The following is a 24582-nucleotide window of genomic DNA, read 5'->3' as shown; positions in this document are numbered from 1 at the left end:
ATATAGAGAAATAAAAAATATTCAGTAATTTTTGATTAAATATTTAAAACTAATAAATTAGTTTTAAAACTCCAAGTGACATCTGTAGTATATAACAAAACTAACAATCTGTAGCTAAAGAATTCTATTAGAAATAATAAATAATTCAGTGAATAAAACATAGATGGCGGTAATATAGAAAAACAGGATTAAATAAATTTATGCGTTTCACTGGTTGTCTACCACATATATAAATCGAAAAAGAAAAAAGTAAAATCTCTAATTTAATATAAAAATAAAAAATACTTGCATATCGGTAATATATTTTTCATAGTATTGTGCCTTAAATAAAGTAATATATATCCTTCTCATAATATAATAATAAACTTTTCTATATATTTTTTCGATGTTTTAAAAATTAGGCCACTTATTACTCTTGAGCGAAGATCACATTTTTGAATTAAAAAAATTAACTTTTTTCTTTTAAGCCTACAAATACCGAATGATCGAAAAATAAGGCGTATTAGTAGCTTTTGAAATGACAACCTACGATAAATTCTCTTCGGTCGGGATTTTCATACAAGATTGACAGGAAGATTTGTCAAAAATTAATATTTATTTTAGAAAAAATAATTTAGAAATACATTTTTAAAAAATAATTTTTGCCCATAAATATCTATCGTGTCTAAATACTTTTATTATTATTAAATGTTTTAACAAATTTATACGTATCTTAATTTTCAACTTGTTTTCCATAATAAAAAAACCATATTTATTATTCTTTAGTCATTGATATGATCAAAAAAGGAGTCAAGTTGGCCTGGAAATGACAATATTGATAAAATTTACAAATTTTTAATTAAATTTTTCATATAAATGAATGATTTTTGTTTCTTAGCCATCTTTGACGCCGTTTTTTTATCTTATGGTATTTAATTATGTATTCTATCTTGTTAAAAGTTTACTGCCAAACCTTCATTCATTTTGAATGACACTGAGTTCGAATAAACATTATACAGAAATGTAAACATTACGCAGAACAAAATGTTAGTAATTTTCTCATAAAAACAACGTTAATAGGTCTATTTTTGTCTATCCTTAAGTTTATATCGCTGGCAAATGACCAAAAACTTTATGCGAAACAAATATCGTCTTGTTTGAGGCATTTCTTTATTCCAAAATGGTCCAGCATGGACTGTTATATTTCTGGACCTAGAACGTTCAACAGATGCCGTTGACACAGTTTACCCACAAAAAGCATTCTGTCAGGCATTATTTTCAAACATACGGGTGCGTCTAGTAAACGTATTATGAAAAAACACAAAGTTTGTGAGGAGTATATTAAAACAAAATGAAGATAGTTTTTCAAAATGTAATATTGTTGCTCAGCTTTGTTGCTTACAATTACTTCTGTCTGGCTAATGAGATCATTAAAATTGGTAAGTTTCTTAGTGTTCATGTTCTTTAAACATACATTTAAATCAAAATATGTCATTGTTATTAAATATTTTTAATATTAAAACATATTAATAAAAAAAGTATAACGATAGTATAAAGATGTCTTTTTTTAAACGGTGTATACTTTATATAAAATATAATCAAAAATAAAACGGTGTCAGAGATGGCTTTGAAATGAAGATAATGTTTTCATGTTTTATTTTATTATTAAAAACATATTTTATTATTACAATCTATACTAATACATAAACTCCTTAATTAAGTGACTGACTCACTCATTAATCACGATCCTGCTCAAACCACTCAACGTAAGAAGCTCAATTTTGGCATACAGGTTGATTCTAGGGTGTAGAGGTTCGATATGAAGGGATTTTTCGAAATTCCAGTCCATTTTTTATTTAAAAAACGGTCAAGTTTCCGAAAAAACGCTTAAACACGTACATATATTTTATTTTGTTTTTTTTACATGTTTTAAATTTTTTTAAAAATGTATACAGTTTCGAAAAATCTGGTCATTGATTAATCACGATCATGCTTAAAGCGCTTGACGTAAAAAGCTGATTTTTGGAAAACGGATTGACTTTAGGGTGTAGAGGTTCGATAAGAAGGGATTTTTCGAAACTCGAATTCTAAGGGGGTGTAACCACGTACCCCTCAAATATTAGAATATTTTTTATTTAAAAACCGGTGAGTTTTTCGGAAAAACTCTTAAACACGTACCGTATGATCGAATAAAACGGCGTCAGCGATGGCTATGAAATGAAGATCGCTGTCATTTTATATGTAAATTTATATAGGAAATGCCATCGATCGTCATTTCCAAGCCAACTGGACGCCGTTTTTATTCGATCATACGGTATATTTTATTTTGTTGTTTTACATATTTTAAGATTTTTTAAAAATTTATACGGAGTGTTTCATAAAATATGACCATTGAGTAATCACGATTCTGCTTAAACTGCTTGACGTAATAAACTGATTTTTGGCAAACGGATTGACTGTGGGGAAAAGCTGTGGGGTGTAGAGGTTCGATAAGGAGGGGTTTCTCGAATCTCAAATTCCAAGAGGGTGAAAACGCCCCTCAAATATTACAATATTTGTTATTTAAAAAACCGATATTTGATGTTTTGTTTTTTACATATTTTGAAATTTTTAAAAAATCATACAGAGTGTTCCAAAAAGTTGGGTAATTGATTAACCACGATTCTGCTTAAACTGCTTGATGTCAAAAGCTTATTTTTGGCAAACGGATTTTTCGAAAGTCAAATTTCAACGAGATGAAACTACCCCTCAAATATTGTCAAGTTATATAATAATATCGCCATATTGTTTTTTCTCATGCTGAAATAAATGTGAGAAAATTTTATCCAGTTTGTATGTTAATGGAAATTCTTGCTTTGCTGTATCATCACCATTACAAATGATTAATTCGACGCGAACGAAATCGCGGGTACACGCTAGTAGTACCTAATATATTTTTTTTCTTCCTAGGTGCATTTTTCAACGAGGACCAATCGTCACATCCAATAAATTGGGGTGTTATTAGAGATAATATTCATGAAAAGGTAGGATTTATGGATCCAGAAACAAAGATTGTGCCTAATGGAGATGCTTTCGAATCTGGAAAAATATGTAAGAAAATTTGTTCTTAAACTGTTCTACTTCCACAAAAGAGTAAAATTGATCAATCGACAAAAAAAAAACAAATTTGAAGGGGAGATACAGTATGATCGAAAAAAAAACGGCGCAAAAGACGGCGGGGGAATGATAATCGATAACAATTTTGGCGAGGTCAAGCCCTAGACGTGATTACTTGGCTCGTACTCCACTTGATTTGTGGCACTCACTGCCAGTTGGATTATAATCTAAACGAAGTACAAAAAGCAAAATAAGGCCAAAAAAGTTGCTATAATCAATGTTATGTTATGATTTTTAGTAAATGACGTCTAGAGATTGACCTCGCCAAAATCGATTGTCATTTCCCAGCTCTCTTTGACGCCGTTTTTTTTTCGATTATACGGTATTAGAAACTGGTAAAAAGATTCAAATAAAAATATTACCATCATCAAAGAAATATATATTTTCATAAACTTTATTTTTTCAGGTTGTGGAAACATTTTTTTTCTCTATTTTTATAAATAAGTAGTCGAAACCTCGAAATAAAAAGCTGAAAATTAAAATGTTATCGACATCAAGAGATTATATCTTAAAAATCTTTTTTTTTTCGGCTCTGTACATTACAAAGTTACCTATTATAATTCTTCTTCTTGTAGTTTGTGAGTCTATTGCCCAGGATTCGAGATATTTGGCAGTTTTTGGTCCTAAAACCGCCGAAGATTCAAAAATAATCGAATCAATTTGTTTTCACTTGGGAATTCCATATTATTTGACACACTGGATTCCATTTAATCCCATTCCGTATCCAACGACGTTGAACTTATATCCAGATGCATATTTATTTTCCCAAGTATAAAAAAAATTATTTTAACTAACTCACATTAATACACCCTTTCTAGGGTCTGGCCACTATAGTAAAAAGTTTGGATTGGAAAAAATTCGTTATAATATATGAAAATTCCCAAAACTTAATTAATATACAGGATATTTTGAAAATACAACAGTACAAAGAGGGATACGAGAAAAATGATATTTTAATAAAACAGTTTATTCCCGGAGACGATCAAAGATCTCTATTGAAAGAAGTTAAGAAATCGGGTATTAGAAGAATCATTTTGGATTGTAGTTCTGAAAAAATTCTGGATATACTTAGACAAGCTCAAGAAGTTCAATTAATACCCGATATTTCAACAAGTTTTTTTCTAATTTCTTTAGTAAGTTTTTTGTTGATTTAATAAAGTTGAATAATTTTGATTAACTAACTTATTTTTTAGGACGCCCATACTATAGATTATGGAAATTACCTAAAATGCTCAAATATGACATCAATTCGATTATTTGATCCGTATAATTCAAGGTTTCAACAAGTAGTGAGTGAATATTATCCTACAACACCTCCTGAGAAGATTTTAGTAAGTTAACAAGAATACTAATATAAAATATTATTCTATTATTATACTACTATTCTTAAAAATTTCAAGGATTGCTGAGTTTTTTTAGAAAAAAACGGATTAGAAAATCAATTTTATTTTTTCCTATCGTTATTTTTTAGAAATTCAAAAAACTAATTGCACATTCTCATAGCCACTTTATTAGGGCTATCTGATACTATTTTTAGATTTTCAAATTAGCTGAAAATTTGTGAGATACAGAGAACAACTTAATTTTTTTAAATACGGACCTGTATCTTTTATTTCAGGTTTTGAAAGTCTCCTGAGTACAATGATATGCCACACTTGATACTTTTTTGTTTTGGATACCTTAACAATAACAAAATTATTTAAAATAATTTTAAGTTCGTCTCTGGTTTTTTAAATTATTTAATCTCCTTATATCCATCGCTACAATATTGATCAGCGCTAATTAACATTAAATAAGGAAAATCGAGCCAATTGAAAGATTCAAATAAATAATATACAGGGTGGCCCATCGAAAACGTTCCGCAAGACATAGCGGCCAGGGTATTTATTTTTTCAAAAAATCCAAAAACACGTCAATTTTGTTTGTGAGGGGGACAACTTTTGCCCCAAAAATGATTGCAAAATATTCAACCCTCTAAGCGGGGGTGTCATCCCCCTACTTTTTTCAAATGGAAAGGGGGTCAAGTGACGCCGCAATGAAAAGAGCTTTCTATTCTCTGTATTTTCCCGTTTTGTTTTTGAAAATCGGTTGACTCATTGAGAAAATATGAAGGATTGAAATTTGAAAAGTTTATTATTTATTTATAAAAGCATTTATCAGAGTAAATGATAATTAAGGATAAATTCGATCAATTTGCTGTTTTTTCTTATTATTTCTAGATGTTTACGCATTTTTTCACTTGCCACAACGTTGAACGATCAGGTGCGGTAGTTGCTAGATAGCTGTTCTGTGACTTGTACGTTGAAGTTCTTCTCAATATCGTTAAAATGACCTACAATAGAATTTCCAAAAATACCAGCCTACACGTTCAATTTCTGAGGGTTTTGTGTGTGCATCTCGTGAAAAACCCTGGGGTTGTCCTCAGCCCAGTACCGACAGTTGTGCCGATTAACTACACCGTTCAAAAAGAAAGTACACTCATCCGAAAAACACAAATTAAATAGGAAATTATTATCATTCGCTGTTTTTTTAATATCCTTTGGAAATTTGTACGATTCCGGCCGGTCTCATTGGCTAATTTTCTTGTACTCAGAATACTGTCCATGGCAACTTAGCCCAATACAAATACCTCCATAGCTTCATTTACTACAGGATTTTCCCTCTGCCTCTTTTTATTCATAACGGAACCAGTTTCGCAAAATTTTGCTACTAACTGGCGAACAATTTTGCCATAAAGGTGTTTGTCAGGATGGCGTTCATTGAATATCTGCGCAACCCGATTGCAAACATCTAGAAATAATAAGAAAAAACAGCAAATTGGTCGAAGGAATTTATCCTTATCATTTACTCTGATAAATGTTTAAAAAACTTTTCAAATTTCAATCCTTCATATTTTCCCAACGACTCGACCGATCTTCAAAAACGAAGCAGGAAAGTATAGAGAATAGAAAGCCCTTTTCATTGCGGTACCACTTGACCCCCCTTTCCATTTGAAAAAAATCGGGGGATGACACCCCCACTTAGAGGGTTGAAAGTTTTGCAATAATTTTTGGGGCAAAAGTTGTCCCCCTCACAAACAAAATTGACGTGTTTTTGAATTTTCTGAAAAAAAATTACCCTGGCCGTTATGCCTTGCGGAACGTTTTCGATGGACCACCCTGTATATCATGATTATATATCCCTGGTGAATATGTCAACACTATTTTAGTATTAAAATATGTCGCACTTATAGCACAGAAGGCTTTGAATAAGAAGACTAAGGAAGGAGCAAAAATCTTAGGTACACCGCGATGGGCCTCAAATATGGCCGACTTAAATTCCGGTTTATCAGTGTCGTTCTAATTTTATTTAAAAAATGTAAAACTATGATGTAGGGTAGACGTGGGGTAGACTCAATAATTTGTTGTTTTATTTTACGTTGTGAATAAATGTTGGTAGTTAAAATTAAAATGTTTGTTGGTAGTTATATTAAAATTGTTATAAAAATATATAATTCTAATAAAAATAGAAGTTATAATAAGTATTTATTAACACAAACATCCGATACGTTACTGAAGCAGGTAAGTCAAATTAACGTATCTAAATTCTTTGACATCTAATCTTTGACAAGTAATAAATAAAAGCTAAAATGCAAGAAAAATATATAATTTAGCTCGTAATTTAGTTAATTTAAGTGAATTTCATAAATGATCGGTTTACTACACGTATGTATATTATATAGTCACTTACTAGCGAAAAGTTGTTCCATTATTTCACTCAATTTTTGCCGAGATCTTCCGCACGCTACACAACCAACTATTTTAGAGTCTTTTTCGATAAATCGCGATAGTGTCACTGTTAATTTAAGTTCTGCCACAATTTCCATCTAGATTTACTACCTTTATACAACTATCAGTAGTAGAATAAATAATAAATAATATAAAATAAGCTCCGTAAACACTGACAAATCCACAAAATTTCAAATCAAATTCAAATGTGTCAAATGAATCGTCAAACAGAACTGTCAAGGATCCCCACCCTAGAGAGCTTTTATGGTGGCTTTTCCGCCCACCATGCATGAATACATGGATAGCATTATGCTCCTTCCTTAGTCTTCTTATTCAAAGACAGAAGGTATCCTATAAGTATACAGATAAAAATCTTGTTCCTAATTCGTGGTACGCAAATTGTTTTTTGAGCAAACGAGTAAATTTTCTTGTGCGCCAAAATAAACTCCCGCGTCATAACTGGGCCGGTCACAAGGTCGGTCAGGCGCTGTGCACAATTTTAGAGGTCATAAGTGGGCGTGCTTGTGCGCAAACTAGTAACCTAACTAGTGCGCAACTCCGAAAATTGAAACCACAAAAAATAATGCTTTTGACGATAAGTTTGTAGTCTGTATAATCTGTGCTTATAGTATCTTTTACCCTCAAAATTTCAATCAAATTGCTAAAAGCACTTGGAAGAAAATTATAAAAAATCGGAAAAAAAACACTTTATCTCTTTGTAACTACAAAATAAGGCAGAATCGCATCTATGTTGATATGAAAAATAAATCTTAGTTTTACGTGAGGAATCTCTCTATGAGAGATGGCAGAAGTTTTTTGAATCACCTGTATATTTTTTGTAGTACATATATCGAAAAAATTGTTCTGAAACAAAATATATTCATAGGTCGAGATTCAAATAATAATGTAGGTTTGCCGGTTATTTTTAAATATACCTATATTAGTAACACAATATTCTTTTACAGGTGCAAACAGCATTACAACACGACGCTATGTTACTCCTGGCTGAAGCCATGAAATCTTTATCAGCAGATGGTATTCCTATAGATTTACTAAATGAACCTAAATTGTGTAACACTACAGAACCGTACGAGGACGACTTAATATTAATTGACAGATTAAGAAAGACGACGGTACCACACGGCATCACAGGAGATATTAACTTTCAGTATGGAAAAAGAGAAAAATTTGTTTTGGAAGTTATCGAACTGGACAGGCCCGAGCAACCTATAGCTGTTTGGAACTCTGAACAACCGGAATCCATCCACCTCACCAGAAATGCCACTCAGAGAGAGGCAGAACTCCAGAGGCGTTTAATGAATCACAATTTCATAGTTAGCTCAAAGTAAGTCTGCTCATAGACAACATAATGAATTTGGTTGATCAATTCCTAATAAATGATTAAGAATTTGATTACTTCCATCTACTATATTGTCAAGAAAAATGGCGCATCCGCCAGAAATTAAAAATGTATTACTGGTTGCCTGCACAACCGCAACGTATCCGCCAGAAATTAAAAGACTTTTTCAGGCGCCATCTTTTAGTCAAGTCGAGAAGTAAGGGAATCAGACAATAGAATTGTCTGGTATGAAAAAGTACGCTTTCCGAGAATTGGGGAAATTTCGAGAAGCAGTCAATAGAGTATATAAGCCGGAGCCATCGACAACTGAGACAGTTTTTGAAATTTGAATATACCGCGTGGAAATTGAAAATCGGACAATTTGGTGAAGGAATCTTATAAATAGTTAGTTTGTTGTGTGTTATAAGTTAGTAATTGTGTATAAAGTGAGAAAATAAATTCGTTAAGTATTTTATCGTGAGTTTAAATAGTGGACCCACGGAATCCGTAACAATTGGTGTCGGAAGTGCGATTCAAGAGGATTTTAAGAAGAAATTAAGTGGATTGGACGATTTTTAGACCGAATTAGAGTATTTTTATGGTTGGTACGAGACAGCAAGCGAAGAAAATGGAGGAAGTAAGCAAATTATTGGGCGATTTTATGGAGAATATGAGAAGAGAAAAGGCAGAAGAACAAGAGAGGCTGAGAAAAGAAAAAGCAGAAGAGCAAGAAAGACTCCGTAAAGAACGAGAAGAAGAGCGAGCCCGACTAGAAAAAGAGAAAGCAGAAGAACAAGACCGCTTACTGAAAATTCTAGAAAATCAAGAAATTAAACAGGACCGGCTTGAGAGAATTTTTGAAGATTTAAAAATTCAACGACAACAAGATAAACAAGAAGAACAGGACCGACTTGAGAAAATATTAGGTAATTTAGAAATTCGTTTGGAGGAGCGACGTCATAGAGAAAGACAAGAAGATCAAAATCGTCTTAAAAAGAACTTCGAAGATCTGGAAAAAAGACAAGAAATACACCTTCAAGAAGCCGTAGAAGATCTGGAGGAGCGACTTCAACAGGAAATGGAAAAATTAGAGAAGGACCTACAGAAGACCAAGGCACAAGTAAAGACACCTGGCGTTCATGGAACTGCGAACCTCAAGGCCCCGACCTACGATGGACAAACCACCTGGACGATGTACCACCGCCAGTTTGAAGCAGCGGCTGCTGCCAATGGATGGACTGACCAGGAGAAAGCAGCGGCACTTGTCATCGCGCTGCGTGGCCCTGCCCTGGAACTGTTGCAAACTATTCCTGCAGCCCAACAGCAGGAATACCAAACTTTGGTCGCTGCACTGGACAGAAGATATGGCGACCAACATCGACGCCAACTTTACCAGGCACAGATCAAGACACGCCTGCAGAGGTCCGGAGAGAGTCTGCAGGAATTCGAAGCAGACTTACGTCGCCTGGTACACCTAGCGTATCCAGAAGCACCGGAAGGATTTAGGGAGGAACTCGCTGCTCAGTGCTTTATCAGCGGATTGAGGGACAACGAATTGCAGAGGGCGCTGCAAATATCCCAATTTTCTACCAGCAGCGAAGTACTCGTCAGGGCGCTGGAAATAGAAGCTGCATTTAGCGCCATTCCTAAACAGAAGATAGGCTCGGTAACGGTTGAGGAACAGCCAAAGAGTTCTCACATACGTTTGGAGGAGATGTTTAATAAACTATGTGAATTACTAGTGAACAAGAGAGTCAACAACACCCAGACAGAGAACCAAAGAAGATTCCAGGATATGAGGTGCTATGGATGCGGCAGGAATGGCCACATCAAACGAGATTGTCGCATCCAAATGCGATTCCATTCACCATCCAGAGAACATCGGCACATCGGAAGATCCCAGGACATAAGTTGCTATAGATGTGGCAGGAATGGCCACATCAAACGGGATTGTCGCATCCAAATGCGATTCCATTCACCATCCAGAGAACATCGGCACATCGGAAGATCCCAGGACATAAGTTGCTATAGATGTGGCAGGAATGGCCACATCAAACGGGATTGCCGCGTCCAAATGCGATTCCGTTTACCATCGAGAGAACATAGGCACCAGGAAATCAACACTAATGAGCGAGTATTGGCTGAAGAAAACAGAGCCCCTAGGATGTTTTCCGTTAGGAGTCTAGGAAAAACCGCTGACAGTTTGGTGATCAACAGGAAGGTCAATGGTAGAAGAATTCGAATGACTGTGGACACAGGCGCTATGGTATCGTTGGTGCGGACTAACTCGGTGCAAGGATTGAAGATGATGCCTCTTAGAAGAAGAGTGTATTTACGTACAGTTACGGGGAAATGGCCGTTGTACGGGGAGAGGCTTTCATAGAACTGGAGTTAGGGAATTTGAAGTTTCGGCATAGCGTTTTAGTGGCAGACATTGAAGATGATTTTATCATGGGTATGGATGTGATCAGTCAACATGGTTTTCGTTTGATCACCATAGAAACATCCTGAAAATCGGAAATGAGGAATTTTCTGTATCTAAAGAGAAGAGACCAGGAAATATGGAAGAAAGATCATCGAAAATTGTGATGATACCTGGTGATACCAAGAAGACTGTGTTCGAGAAAATAGAGGAAACCTCTGGGTGCCGTGTAGGACGGGTACAAATTATCGACAACGACCTAGATCGACGACGAGCTACCTTGGACAAGAAAATGAAACATCGCGAAAGCACTATCAGAATAAGGAATTTTAAGCTTAGAACTGACGAACCATGGACGACGATACAATTGAGGAAAGATCAAATGGAAGATCCAGACATCGGAGCAATACTACGGCTCAAGGAAGGTAACGGCGAGAGACCACCGTGGCAGGATATTGCGGACAGAGGGCTCGTTTTTCAAAAGCTCTCTGGGCTCAGTGGAATTCACTGGTGATTGAGAATGGATTGTTAAAGCGCACGTGGGAAAGTGCGGATGGCAGGACAGTAACAACTCAGTTACTGGTACCAAGGAAGAAAGTTATCCAGGTATTGGAAGAAATTCATGGTGGTAGAACTGGAGCCCATCTTGGAGTAAACAAGACCCTGGGCAAGCTGAGAGATCGTTATTATACTGGGTGGATTATTGTGAAAATGTTAAGAAATGGTGTCAACGTTGTAAGATTTGCGCAGCTAGACAAGGACCAAGTACTCGATCTGGAGGAAAAATGGAACAAGATAACGTTGGACTGTCGTTCGAAAGAATCGTTAGGAAGGAAAGATTATTGGGAATTCATAAGGCCGTGAGAAGTAAGATTACGCTAGCCAGTGACCGGATGAAAGCTCGTTACGACCTCAGAGCTAATTCTACGGGATTTCAACAGGACGATAGGGTATGGTTGTATAACCCACAGCGCAAGAAAGGAAGGTCCCCAAAGTTAACTCCAGCATGGGAAGGTCCTTATACAGTCATCAAGAGGATAAATGATGTTGTGTACCGGATTCAACGCAGCCCTAGAAGTAAGATGAAAGTAGTTCATCTGGATCGATTGAAGAGATACCAGACAGGAAACCTTGATCGGGACGATCAAATTTGAGAAGGGGGCAATGTCAAGAAAAATGGCGCATCCGCCAGAAATTAAAATGTATTACTGGTTGCCTGCACAACCGCAACGTATCCGCCAGAAATTAAAAGACTTTTTCAGGCGCCATCTTTTAGTCAAGTCGAGAAGTAAGGGGAATCAGACAATAGAATTGTCTGGTATGAAGAAATACGCTTTCCGAGAATTGGGGAAATTTCGAGAAGCAGTCAATAGAGTATATAAGCCGGAGCCATCGACAACTGAGACAGTTTTTGAAATTTGAATATACCGCGTGGAAATTGAAAATCGGACAATTTGGTGAAGGAATCTTATAAATAGTTAGTTTGTTGTGTGTTATAAGTTAGTAATTGTGTATAAAGTGAGAAAATAAATTCGTTAAGTATTTTATCGTGAGTTTAAATAGTGGACCCACGGAATCCGTAACAATATTCTTACTAATAATAATGGGGGTAATTACCCCTCCTAGAAAGAAATTAATTAATAAGATAAAATTTGGTATAAAATAAAATTGTTACAAAAAAGTTAATAATACAAATTAAAACAGAATATCCAAACCAATCCAAGTAGATTTTTTTCCACAGTTACAATACCTTCCAGCAAAAATTTAATTCAAATTTAGTTCTTTTTTGAATATTCACACTACCCCTCTCAGACTCAATCTCTAGATGCGCCACTGGCCCTATAACATAGGATACAACATGTTAATGAACAGTGCTTTCCATAAAATCAATAAAATGAAAAATATACGAAATAATATACATGTACTGATTTCTTTCGAAAATCGACAACTATGAAACTATGAACCCTTCCCAGACACAAACGGTACATTGTGAGACAGGAAATTCTAGAGACAAGCAAGCCCTATAACATAAGATACAACATTTTAATGAACAGTGCTTTTCATAAAATCAATAAAATGAAAAATATAGGAAATAATATGCATGTACTGATTTCTTTCGAAAATCGACAACTATGAAACTATGAACCCTTCCCAGACACAAACGGTACATTGTGAGACAGGAAATTCTAGAGACAAGCAAGCCCTATAACATAGGATACAACATTTTAATGAACAGTGCTTTTCATAAAATCAATAAAATGAAAAATATAGGAAATAATATGCATGTACTGATTTCTTTCGAAAATCGACAACTATGAAACTATGAACCCTTCCCGAACACAAACGGTACATTGTGAGACAGGAAAATGTAGAGAGAAACAAGCCCTATAACATAGGATTCAACATTTTAATGAACAGTGCTTTCCATAAAATCAATAAAATGAAAAATATACGAAATAATATACATGTACTGATTTCTTTCGAAAATCGACAACTATGAAACTATGAACCCTTCCCAGACACAAACGGTACATTGCGAGACAGGAAATTCTAGAGACAAGCAAGCCCTATAACATAGGATACAACATTTTAATGAACAGTGCTTTTCATAAAATCAATAAAATGAAAAATATAGGAAATAATATGCATGTACTGATTTCTTTCGAAAATCGACAACTATGAAACTATGAACCCTTCCCGAACACAAACGGTACATTGTGAGACAGGAAAATGTAGAGAGAAACAAGCCCTATAACATAGGATACAACATTTTAATGAACAGTGCTTTCCATAAAATCAATAAAATGAAAAATATACGAAATAATATTTTTTACATGTACTGATTTCTTTCGAAAATCGACAACTATGAAACTATGATCCCGTCCCCGACACAAACGGTACATTGTGAGACAGGAAATTGTAGAACGAAACAAGCCCTATAACATAGGATAGAACATTTTAATGAACAGTGCTTTCCATAAAATCAATAAAATGAAAAATATACGAAATAATATACATGTACTGATTTCTTTCGAAAATCGACAACTATGAAACTATGAACCCTTCCCAGACACAAACGGTACATTGTGAGACAGGAAATTCTAGAGACAAGCAAGCCCTATAACATAGGATACAACATTTTAATGAACAGTGCTTTCCATAAAATCAATAAAATGAAAAATATACGAAATAATATACATGTACTGATTTCTTTCGAAAATCGACAACTATGAAACTATGAACCCTTCCCAGACACAAACGGTACATTGTGAGACAGGAAATTCTAGAGACAAGCAAGCCCTATAACATAGGATACAACATTTTAATGAACAGTGCTTTTCATAAAATCAATAAAATGAAAAATATAGGAAATAATATGCATGTACTGATTTCTTTCGAAAATCGACAACTATGAAACTATGAACCCTTCCCGAACACAAACGGTACATTGTGAGACAGGAAAATGTAGAGAGAAACAAGCCTTATAACATAGGATACAACATTTTAATGAACAGTGCTTTCCATAAAATCAATAAAATGAAAAATATACGAAATAATATTTTTTACATGTACTGATTTCTTTCGAAAATCGACAACTATGAAACTATGATCCCGTCCCCGACACAAACGGTACATTGTGAGACAGGAAATTGTAGAGCGAAACAAGCCCTATAACATAGGATAGAACATTTTAATGAACAGTGCTTTCCATAAAATCAATAAAATGAAAAATATACGAAATAATATACATGCACTGATTTCTGTCGAAAATCGACAACTATGAAACTATGATCCCTTCCCCGACACAAACGGTACATTGTGAGACAGGAAATTGTAGAGACAAACAAGCCCTATCTGCGACAGCATAAAATATCCGACAGTAGCGCTAAATAACAGTTAGTTTACCAGTAATTTTGATTACGTCTAAAAAATGCATCTAAAAAGATCAGAATACTGTTGCGAACCGGTGTGGACTCGACCTAACCTCACAATATGGCCCGCCCTCGGATGACCTTAACATCGCATAGACACCGCAATGATTCATTCGTTCGAGAAGAATCGAGACCCACTAGAATGGACTAGTACATACGAGAACATTCGAAAACCTTCTCTATGCGCCTAACGATCTTTGGACTATTCTAGATTTCTTTTACCTGTCGGTATAAAAGCCGGCGGCAGTGGCCTAGAGAGGGCAATTATAAATATACAGTTGACGCGCTAAAATTCAAAATAAATTCTTAGTTATAAATCGTTTGTAAATAGTTCTATAAGTCTTTTATCGTTATTGTTTTTGTTAATTAGTGTTAAATAAATAGTGTTTAAATAAATTGTGACTTTCTATCCACACGGAACCGACGAAAAACGTAACAATACCTTGAGAACCACTACCTCTTTGTAATATACTTCTGATTTAAATCTGTGGATAAAATTATGTTAATTAATTTATTTCCAGTCCAATTAATTGTACTTGTAACTTGTTGTATCGTGTATGAACCGCTTTACTATTGCCAAAAAATACAACAAACTTTTTGTCAATAAACAATTTTCTAATTATTTTTAAGAATACAGACAAGAACAAATACAGATATATGTTTATTTATTTATTTAGAATTGGTAAGCCATACCTAATGTACAGTGACCAACCGGATGCAACAGGAAATAGTCGGTACAAGGGATATTCTATGGACTTGATAACTGAAATAGCAAAATTGATGAACATTACATTTGAGTTCGTCCTAACACGTGATAACTTGCACTCAAATATAGTAGATGATTTGATAAACAGGGTATGTAAGTCTTTCAACTCGAACTGTTAATTTAATATTATACAAAGTGTTCCATTGGAAACGAGCTCATGTTATAAGATGTTTATTTGGCAGGAGTCTGAAAGATTGAAATAAAATTTGTGTATGACCGTAATATTGTAAATATTTTAAAGTAAATATAAAAAATTAATAGTATCTTAAACTTCATATCTTACTATGGAACACCCTGTATATAGCTAATAGTAAAAACATATTTTTAGAGAGCTGACTTAGGTATTTGTGACTTTACAATCACGCACCAAAGGCGCGAGCTTATAGACTTTAGTATGCCTTTCATGTCTCTAGGTATTTCTTTTTTTAAATAATTTTTGAATAATCTTTTAAATATATTTTTTTTTCAGGAATCAGCATTTTGCATAAAGAGTCTGACGTGGAACAACTTAATAACATGTACGCTTTTATGGATCCATTTTCTTTAAAAGTCTGGATATACATTGTCACACTTTTTCTAATTCTGTCTTTGATCATAGTAGTAACTGCAAGGTATCACACTATTTAGATCTGTATAAATTTAAACCAAATAATTTTTTTTCATGGTTAATAGTGATGAGCAATTGCAAGACGAAGACCAAGAGTTTTTTTGGTCTTGGTCTTGTCTTCCAGTTAATAGTTATTAAAAAATTGTTCAAAAATGATTTATAATTAGAGACAGGGGTGGATGGAGAATTGGAAACCGGCCCGGGAATAACAGGCAACCGGCCCGAATCCACAAAAACAAAATGACCATAACGAAGAAACATATTTTATTTATTAATATACAGGGTGTCCCAGAAATAAGTGCAAGTATTTTAACTGGTAGTATATTTCGGCCTCAGAAACACGCCTATCAGTTTTTTTTGCGAAAATTTGGAATTTTTTGAAGAAATTTTTGGAATTTTTTGTTTTAAGTTTAGAAAACATAATTTCTTGATAATCTAACAACTGACAATAGGTAGTAGATTAAATTTACATGAAAGAAAATACAGAAAAGATCCAGTGGCTCTCAAAATTTAAGCAAAAAAGCATTTTTTGTTTAAATTTTCAAAGTAAAATTTTGGTTAAAAAGGTTATTTTGGGCTTACTTGAAAAACGGTAAAGAGAAAAAATGTTTATTTTGACCAAATCTACCCCCCTTAAAATACTTGCGCTTATTTCTGGGACACCCTAGATAAGGGTCAAATCACCCCAAGTAAGGGTGATTTTCGCTCGGGCGAAAAAAACTCTTTTGCCTCCGATTTTTTAAAAATATTGAAATTGTCTTGATCCAAATTTTTATAAAGATCAATATCGGGTGGGACATCTGAATTCTTACTAGAAAATAGCTCAGTTTCACAGGGTTCTACTGTTTTATTTCCATTATCGATAACATTTGATCTTGAATATGCTACGATTTTGAATCACGGTTTTGAGAAACTTTAAGTTCTTCAGCTGGAACAATCCTCTATGAAATACATTATTTTTAGATTTTCTGATATATATTTTCTTACAGATTGTAGAAAGAAAGCCTCTTTTTTCTGGTACAGCAGCAGCCTCGTCATGTATACGTGTCTTAATTTTGGTATAATTCTCATCACGTAACTTTTCCTAGTTTCTACATTTGGCATCTTGTATGATAATGCCATGACTCAAACGAAAAAAACCTAGGCAATACCTAAGCAGTGGACATAAATGTGTTTTAATAAAAGAATATTAGTCAAACTATACAGAATGAGTCTTAAATAAGCGCAAATATTTTCAGGGGTGGTATATTATATCACCACCAGGTGCCAGGACACGTCTATGAGTTTTTTTTGTAAAAATGTTGAAAATCGTGCTTTTTCTTTTAAATTTTCCTGTATATTTTAGAAAATTTTTTAGAACTTCCTGTTCACTGCAATTTTTTCCACGGTATAGTTTCTTAATCTTTGATATTACGGCACAAAAAGTGATGCAAATACAGAAAGATTTAGGCGGCAATTTTTTTTTTAAAAAATCAGTTTTTTTTAAATTCAAATTTTAATAACTCGGTTATTTTGGACTTATTTGAAACACGGCAAAGAGAATATAGTATGTTTTTTTTTATTCATATCTACCAGCCCTGAAAATATTTGCTTGCACAAAGCAAACAAAAAAAAACATTTCAAATGGAACAACAAACAAAATTATTAGATATTTATTAAAATTATAAGTGTCTCAGAGGAAAACATCTAAAATACCTAGTTATTTTAAAAATTGATGTTTATGTTTAAAAGCAACTAACCATTATATTGATGCAAACTGATTAGTTAGTTAGGCAGTCACTAGAATCTTACGTAATTTTAGTTAGAAGATTAACCATTTAATTTTTGCTAAATCAATCTTTTTTTGAGTTCTGATCGGGACCGGCCCACCGGCCCATCTTTCCACCGGCCAACCGGGAATTTTCCCGTTTTCCCATATGGCCCATCCACCCCTGATTAGAGACAATATAATATATTATGACTTTCTTTAAAGTAACTTAATTAATATTTAACAAGACTAGATCCAGACGATTGGGAGAATCCCCATCCATGCAATCAGCAGCCAGAAGAACTGGAAAATATCTGGAATATTAAAAATTGTCTCTGGTTGACTTTGGGTTCCATTATGACCCAAGGATGTGATATTTTACCCAAGTGTGTAGTATGCGATACACAAATGCATAAAAAAAATTTTAATTTCTAATATACTTTCAGAGGTATTTCTTCAAGAATTCTAACAGCCATGTGGTGGTTCTTTTCCTTGATAATGACCAGCAGTTACACCGCTAACATGGCTGCTTTTCTCACAGTACAAAAAAGCGCCAATACCATTAATAACGTTGAAGATTTAGCCAATCAAAATAAAGTTAAATATGGTAAGTAAAAAATTTGGTAGAATGTTGACAAAAAGAATCATCATATACTCTCAGAGCTTTGACAAAAGCCAGTATCTGAGACGGTTTTACAGAGGGTAGTTCTCCATATTCAATATCAGTCGTACCAAACTATACAGGGTGGTCCGAATTGTATTCCGGGAACTTCGGCAGCATATTCTGCAGATAAAAATAAGTAAAAAAGTTTGTATAAATGTATGTCCTAAAATGCTTAGTTTCGAAAATACAGGGTGTAGAAGTTTCATTTTTATTACAATTTTTTCGAAATAATTTATGAAGTAATATTTGGATGAAAATTGGTACCTGGAGTTTTTTGATATAAGAAATTTGGTTTTGATGTCAATATTACTCCTACTTGTAGAGGGCGCCACCTACATATTTTTTAAATGGTTCCAAGAGTAAGAACTTTTCGTCCGTACCTGTATAAAACTACTGACTAAAAAAATATACATCCACGAAGTTTTTTACGTAAAAAAGGTCTCTTTGGTTCTCGGGATATTTTGAATCAAAATCATCAATACCTATCATCATTGACATAAGGTTAGTCTGTGTATCTACTCAACTTGTTTAATTTTTGTCAACAATGACATGCATTGACTACTTCCATTCTAAATATCTTGAGAATAATGGTTGCTCGTAGTGATTTTTACCAAGAGATAATTTTTACGCAAAAAGTCACAGAAATGTATATTTTTTTCCTCAGTAGATTTATACAGGTTCGGACGAAAAGTTATTACTCTTCAAAACTTTGAATAAGAAGACTAGGAAGGTGCATATCAAAAATCTTAGGTACACCGCGATGGACCTCAAATATGGCCGACTTAAATTCCGGTTTATCAGTGTCGTTCTAATTTTATTTAAAAAATGTAAAACTATGATGTAGGGTAGACTCAATAATTTGTTGTTTTATTTTACGTTGTGAATAAATGTTGGTAGTTATTAAAATTGTTATAAAAATATATAATTCTAATAAAAATAGATAAGTTATAATAAGTATTTATTAACACAAACATCCGATACGCTACTGAAGCAGGTAAGTCAAATTAACGTATCTAAATTCTTTGACATCTAATCTTTGACAAGTAATAAATAAAAGGTAAAATGCAAGAAAAATATATAATTTAGTTAATTTAAGTGAATTTCATAAATGATCGGTTTACTACACGTATGTATATTATATAGTCACTTACTAGCGAAAAGTTGTTCCATTATTTCACTCAATTTTTGCCGAGATCTACCGCACGCTACACAACCAACTATTTTAGAATCTTATTCGATAAATCGCGATAGTGTCTCTGTTAATTTAAGTTCTGCCACAATTTCCATCTAAATTTACTATCTTTATACAACTATCAGTTGTAGAATAAATAATAAATAACATAAAATAAGCTCCGTAAAGACTGACAAATCCACAAAATTTCAAATCAAATTCAAATGTGTCAAATGACTCGTCAAACAGAACTGTCAAGGATCCCCACCCTAGAGTGCTTTTTCCACCCACCATGCATGAATACATTGGATAGCATTATGCTTCTTCCTTAGTTTCAAAACCGTTAAAACCTCTTTGAATAAGAAGACTAAGGAAGGAGCATAATGCTATCCATGTATTCATGCATGGTGGACGGAAAAGCCACCATAAAAGCTCTCTAGGGTGGGGATCCTTGACAGTTCTGTTTGACGATTCATTTGACACATTTGAATTTGATTTGAAATTTTGTGGAACTGTCAGTCTTTACGGAGCTTATTTATGTTATTTATTATTTACTACTACTGATAGTTGTATAAAGGTAGTAAATCTAGATGGAAATTGTGGCAGAACTTAAATTAACAGTGACACTATCGCGATTTATCGAAAAAAGTTGGTTGTGTAGCGTGCGGTAGATCTCGGCAAAAATTGAGTGAAATAATGGAACAACTTTTCGCTAGTAAGTGACTATATAATATACATACGTGTAGTAAACCGATCATTTATGAAATTCACTTAAATTAACTAAATTATATATTTTTCTTGCATTTTTAGCTTTTATTTATTACTTGTCAAAGATTAGATGTCAAAGAGTTTAGATACGTTAATTTGACTTACCTGCTTCAGTAGCGTATCGGATGTTTGTGTTAATGAATACTTATTATAACTTATCTATTTTTATTAGAATTATATATTTTTATAACAATTTTAATAACTACCAACATTTATTCACAACGTAAAATAAAACAACAAATTATTGAGTCTACCCCACGTCTACCCTACATCATAGTTTTACATTTTTTAAATAAAATTAGAACGACACTGATAAACCGGAATTTAAGTCGGCTATATTTGAGGCCCATCGCGGTGTACCTAAGATTTTTGATATGCTCCTTCCTTAGTCTTCTTATTCAAAGTAAAACCTTTAAAACGCATGTGGGTATCGCCCCCTACAAATAAGAGTCATATTGATATCAAAATCAAATTTCTCTTGTCAAAAAACTATCAGACGCCAGAGACAACATCAGACGCCAATTTTCATCCAAATATTGACGTTACGTAAAATTGAAACTTCTACACCCTGGACATACATTTATACGAACTTCTTAAATTCTTTTTATCTGCAGAATATGCTGCCGAAGTTTCCGGATTACAGTTTGGACCACCCTGTATAATATTTAAAAATACATAAAATAATTTGGTAGGAGTTAATAGACCAAAATAAAATTCCGATTCCCTACAGGTATAATGAAAGGAGGCTCAACAGAAGAATTCTTCAAATACTCTAATGATTCCTTATATCAGAAAATGTGGGCTGTGATGAAAAATGAGAATCCCAGTGTTTTCGAAGATAGTAACGATAAGGGAGTGGAACGCGTGTTGTCTACTAAAAATGCGCTCTACGCCTTTTTTATGGAATCCACACAAATCGAATATGAGCTTGAAAGGAAATGCGAACTTAGAAAGGTTGGCTCTTGGCTGGATTCAAAAAGTTATGGAATAGGAATGCCTTTTGGTAATATATCCTCTTTTAAAAGATATATAAGATTTTATTTTCATAAATTCTAAGACTTTATGATATAACTGTTATATACAGGGCGCTACAAATTCGGAGTCATAATTCGGATGTCATTTATAAAAGTGAAATCAATACATCTCAACATTTGCAATAAAGAGTACATAATGCATTCCAAAGTATAAAAAGAAATCACCAAAGAGCTATAAATAAAACTGAAGGAAAAATAAATTTGTGCAATAGGGTGGGTGCATGGTAACCATAGACTTAAAATTTTATTTTAAATCTATGGTGGTAACTCTTTCGAACATGTAGAGCATTGAAAACTAAGTTGAAAACTATAGTTTGTAGAAGTTCATTTATTTATAATAACTACCATTATTATGCATATATTATTAGATCGCACACTGACATTTCAAATTCACAATAAAAAATTTAAAAATAATATCTTTAAATTGCTGACCAGATAGCCCTACTAAAGTGGCTATGAGAATGTGCCATTAGTTTTTTTATTTTCTAAAAAGTAACGACAGGAAAAAATAAAATTAATTTTCAAAAAAATTCATTTTTCCCAAAAAACTCCGTAATCCTTGAAATTTTTAAAACTTTTTTGATGACATCTTGGTGAACATCCCAAAGCGCAACTTTGCCCCAATTTAACCATGTTCGTATCTATTACGGTTATCAAGATACCAAAATACTCGTACCTCGAATTTGTAGCACCCTGTATAAAAGAAATAAAAATTGCTGAAATTAAACCTTATCAAATATTTATTTTATTATTTCAGGTGCTGACTACAGGCACGCAATTAATTCTGCTGTTTTAAAATTGCAAGAAAACGGCAAATTGAATGAATTAAAAGAAAAATGGTGGAAGAAGGACATAGAGGGAACACCCTGTTCAAATGTAATGCCGATAAAAAATACAAATATTGAAAAATTATAGATTATATACATAATGTTCCAGGTCTATGATGAACCAGTTATTCAAGATGAACTGACATTAGCTCACGTTGGGGGTGTATTTGTGGTTCTAGGATGTGGCATTTGTCTAGCCTTTCTTTTGGCAATAGTAGAATTTTTTTGGAATATATACAACATATCTGTTGAAGAACATGTACGCAGTTTCTTTTTGTAAAACGTATATTTTTCTCTCTTAATTTCAAATTATTTTTTAGATGGGTTACATGGAAGCTTTAGAATGTGAAATTAGGTTTGCTTGTAACATATTTATAACACAAAAACATGTAAAACCCTCGTTATCCGATACATTTTCGTCAAAATCTGATAATAAAAGTATGGCTAGAACGGTTATAGCAGGAGCTGGATCATTCCTCAATGTAAATGCCACTGTTCTAAACAGAATAGGAAATATGAGATACAATGAATAACTGCCATTAATGCAGCTTTATTTTTATTTATTATCAACCATATATCTTAATAATAATAAATAACATACTTCTTAGAAAGAAATGATTCAAAGTCTATTATTAATACCCTATTTAGATTTTATTTCATCAATTTCCTTTTATTTTTTTTTTGTCAATATATAAAATTCTGTAATATTTGTACCTATAATGACCAAATCATGAATTTGTATTATTTATGATAATAAAAATACGTTTTTAATTTTTTTTGCAATATAAAAAAGCACGTATTCGCTAATTTTGAATCTAGGGAATTCTAGTGATTTTTTCAGCATTAGTCTAGGTATTTTTCGACCCGTCACGTTGGCTAAGCTGTATGTATTGACAACACGATTGACAGTTTCCAGTTTGTTTATTTTGTTTATTATAGAAGTTTTCCACAAAAAGGTAAAATAGTATTTTTTTGGAAAAATGAGTTAACGGATTTATTTTTATTTTCAGATCTAAAATGGCAGGTTGCGTTCCTTGCTTTATAATTCCTTTATTATTGTTCCTGTTTCATAGATTTATTCAGCCTCTTTTACTAAAGTTCTGGAATCCATGGGAAAATAAAGCAGTTAAAGAGGGCGAAAAGAAAGAAGAATGTAAATTTTCTTGTGATTGTGCTTGGATGAAGAATAAAAGTAAGCCAGATCCTACTAAAGAAACTGATAAAATAGAAAACCCTCCGATAGATGATAAAATAAAGGGATTGTAGAAATACGCGATCTTTTTTCTTTATAATGCAGGTGTAAACAAACGCCAATAATTTGTTTTAAGGACGTTAATTATCTAATTATATATTTTATAAATTATAAATCTATTGTGTATGTGTATTCTACATCGCAAAGCATATATTGCATTTTAGTTATATTTGTAGCAATCACTAATAAAATTCACAATTTAGGTGTCGATCAAAAATGATCTTTATTTGTGATCAGCGAATTTAGAACCTCGCACAATATGTTTTAGAGTAATTTTAATTTTAAGATTGCTGTTATTTTAATTTGGAATAAATAAGTCTTGTGTATCTTTAGGTGATAAATCGTTTTAAATAAAATTATTAAAATGTATTGCCTGATACCTAGCAGTGTATTAAAAATTGGATTTTTAAGTGGAAATCGTAAGTCGAAATCACTACAGAAATTGCTGAAATGAAATGAAAATCAACTAAACTAATGGAAATAAGATAAATTCGCTATTGATGGATCAATGCCTTCTATTAAAAGATCAGCCTGCGGGCGGACTTTTGTTTACTTCATCAGCTGTACATACTTAGATATTGGGTTAGATTCCGTTTCATATTTTGTCGGTTGATTTTTGGTTTTAACTCTTTGATTTTTGGTATTATTTATTATTGTAGTGCAAAAAACTAATTATTTTGGTGTTGAAGTGACATAAACTACTACCAGATATATGGTCACTCTCGGTTTCACTACAAAAAATAGAAATTTTAAAAATTACACGTTGTGCAAGTGATTTAACCTAAAAGTGCCCATACATTTTTTACTTATCGTGATTTTTGTGTGTGTTTTTAAGACTCTAACAATTCATCAATAAAGCTTAAGTGGAGTGTGTTATTGGTGCTATGCCTCATCTTTGTTGTGTTCCTGGTGGAAAGGATGGTTACTAAGGATAGTTATTATACTAGGCAGCCTAAAGTGTCGGAAGAGCAAGAAAAGTGGAGTACGAGTTATAAATCAAGAGAATTTTATTGAAAATATCTTTAATAAATTTAAAAATAATATTCTCCCATGATGGTATTAATGAAAACTGGACAATTATGTTTATTTTATTCATATTGTGGAATCTCCACTCAAAGTGTTGCTGGTTCAGCTTCGATAGATTCAAACAC

The 24582-nt window shown here is 33.1% G+C and overlaps 1 protein-coding gene across 1 annotated transcript; it reads left to right on the top strand.

Annotated features, from left to right (window-relative positions):
* Positions 1–1038: 1038 nt before the first annotated feature.
* Positions 1039–22786, top strand: LOC115878776 (glutamate receptor ionotropic, kainate 2-like). Its single transcript, XM_030895375.1, has 15 exons — positions 1039–1418; positions 2929–3069; positions 3711–3904; positions 3954–4268; positions 4329–4466; positions 7868–8247; positions 15273–15450; positions 15690–15774; positions 15831–15972; positions 17964–18101; positions 18162–18322; positions 21049–21321; positions 22110–22228; positions 22289–22438; positions 22500–22786. The coding sequence occupies exons 1-15, from the start codon at positions 1331–1333 to the stop codon at positions 22710–22712; spliced, it is 2715 nt and encodes a 904-aa protein (XP_030751235.1). The 5' UTR covers positions 1039–1330; the 3' UTR covers positions 22713–22786.
* The last annotated feature ends 1796 nt before the right edge of the window (positions 22787–24582 follow it).

This window comes from Sitophilus oryzae, unplaced genomic scaffold (genome assembly GCF_002938485.1).
Source record: "Sitophilus oryzae breed Bouriz unplaced genomic scaffold, Soryzae_2.0 scaffold_1525_pilon_pilon, whole genome shotgun sequence".
Lineage (NCBI taxonomy): Eukaryota > Metazoa > Arthropoda > Insecta > Coleoptera > Curculionidae > Sitophilus > Sitophilus oryzae.
This window is presented reverse-complemented; position numbering and strand designations above follow the sequence as displayed.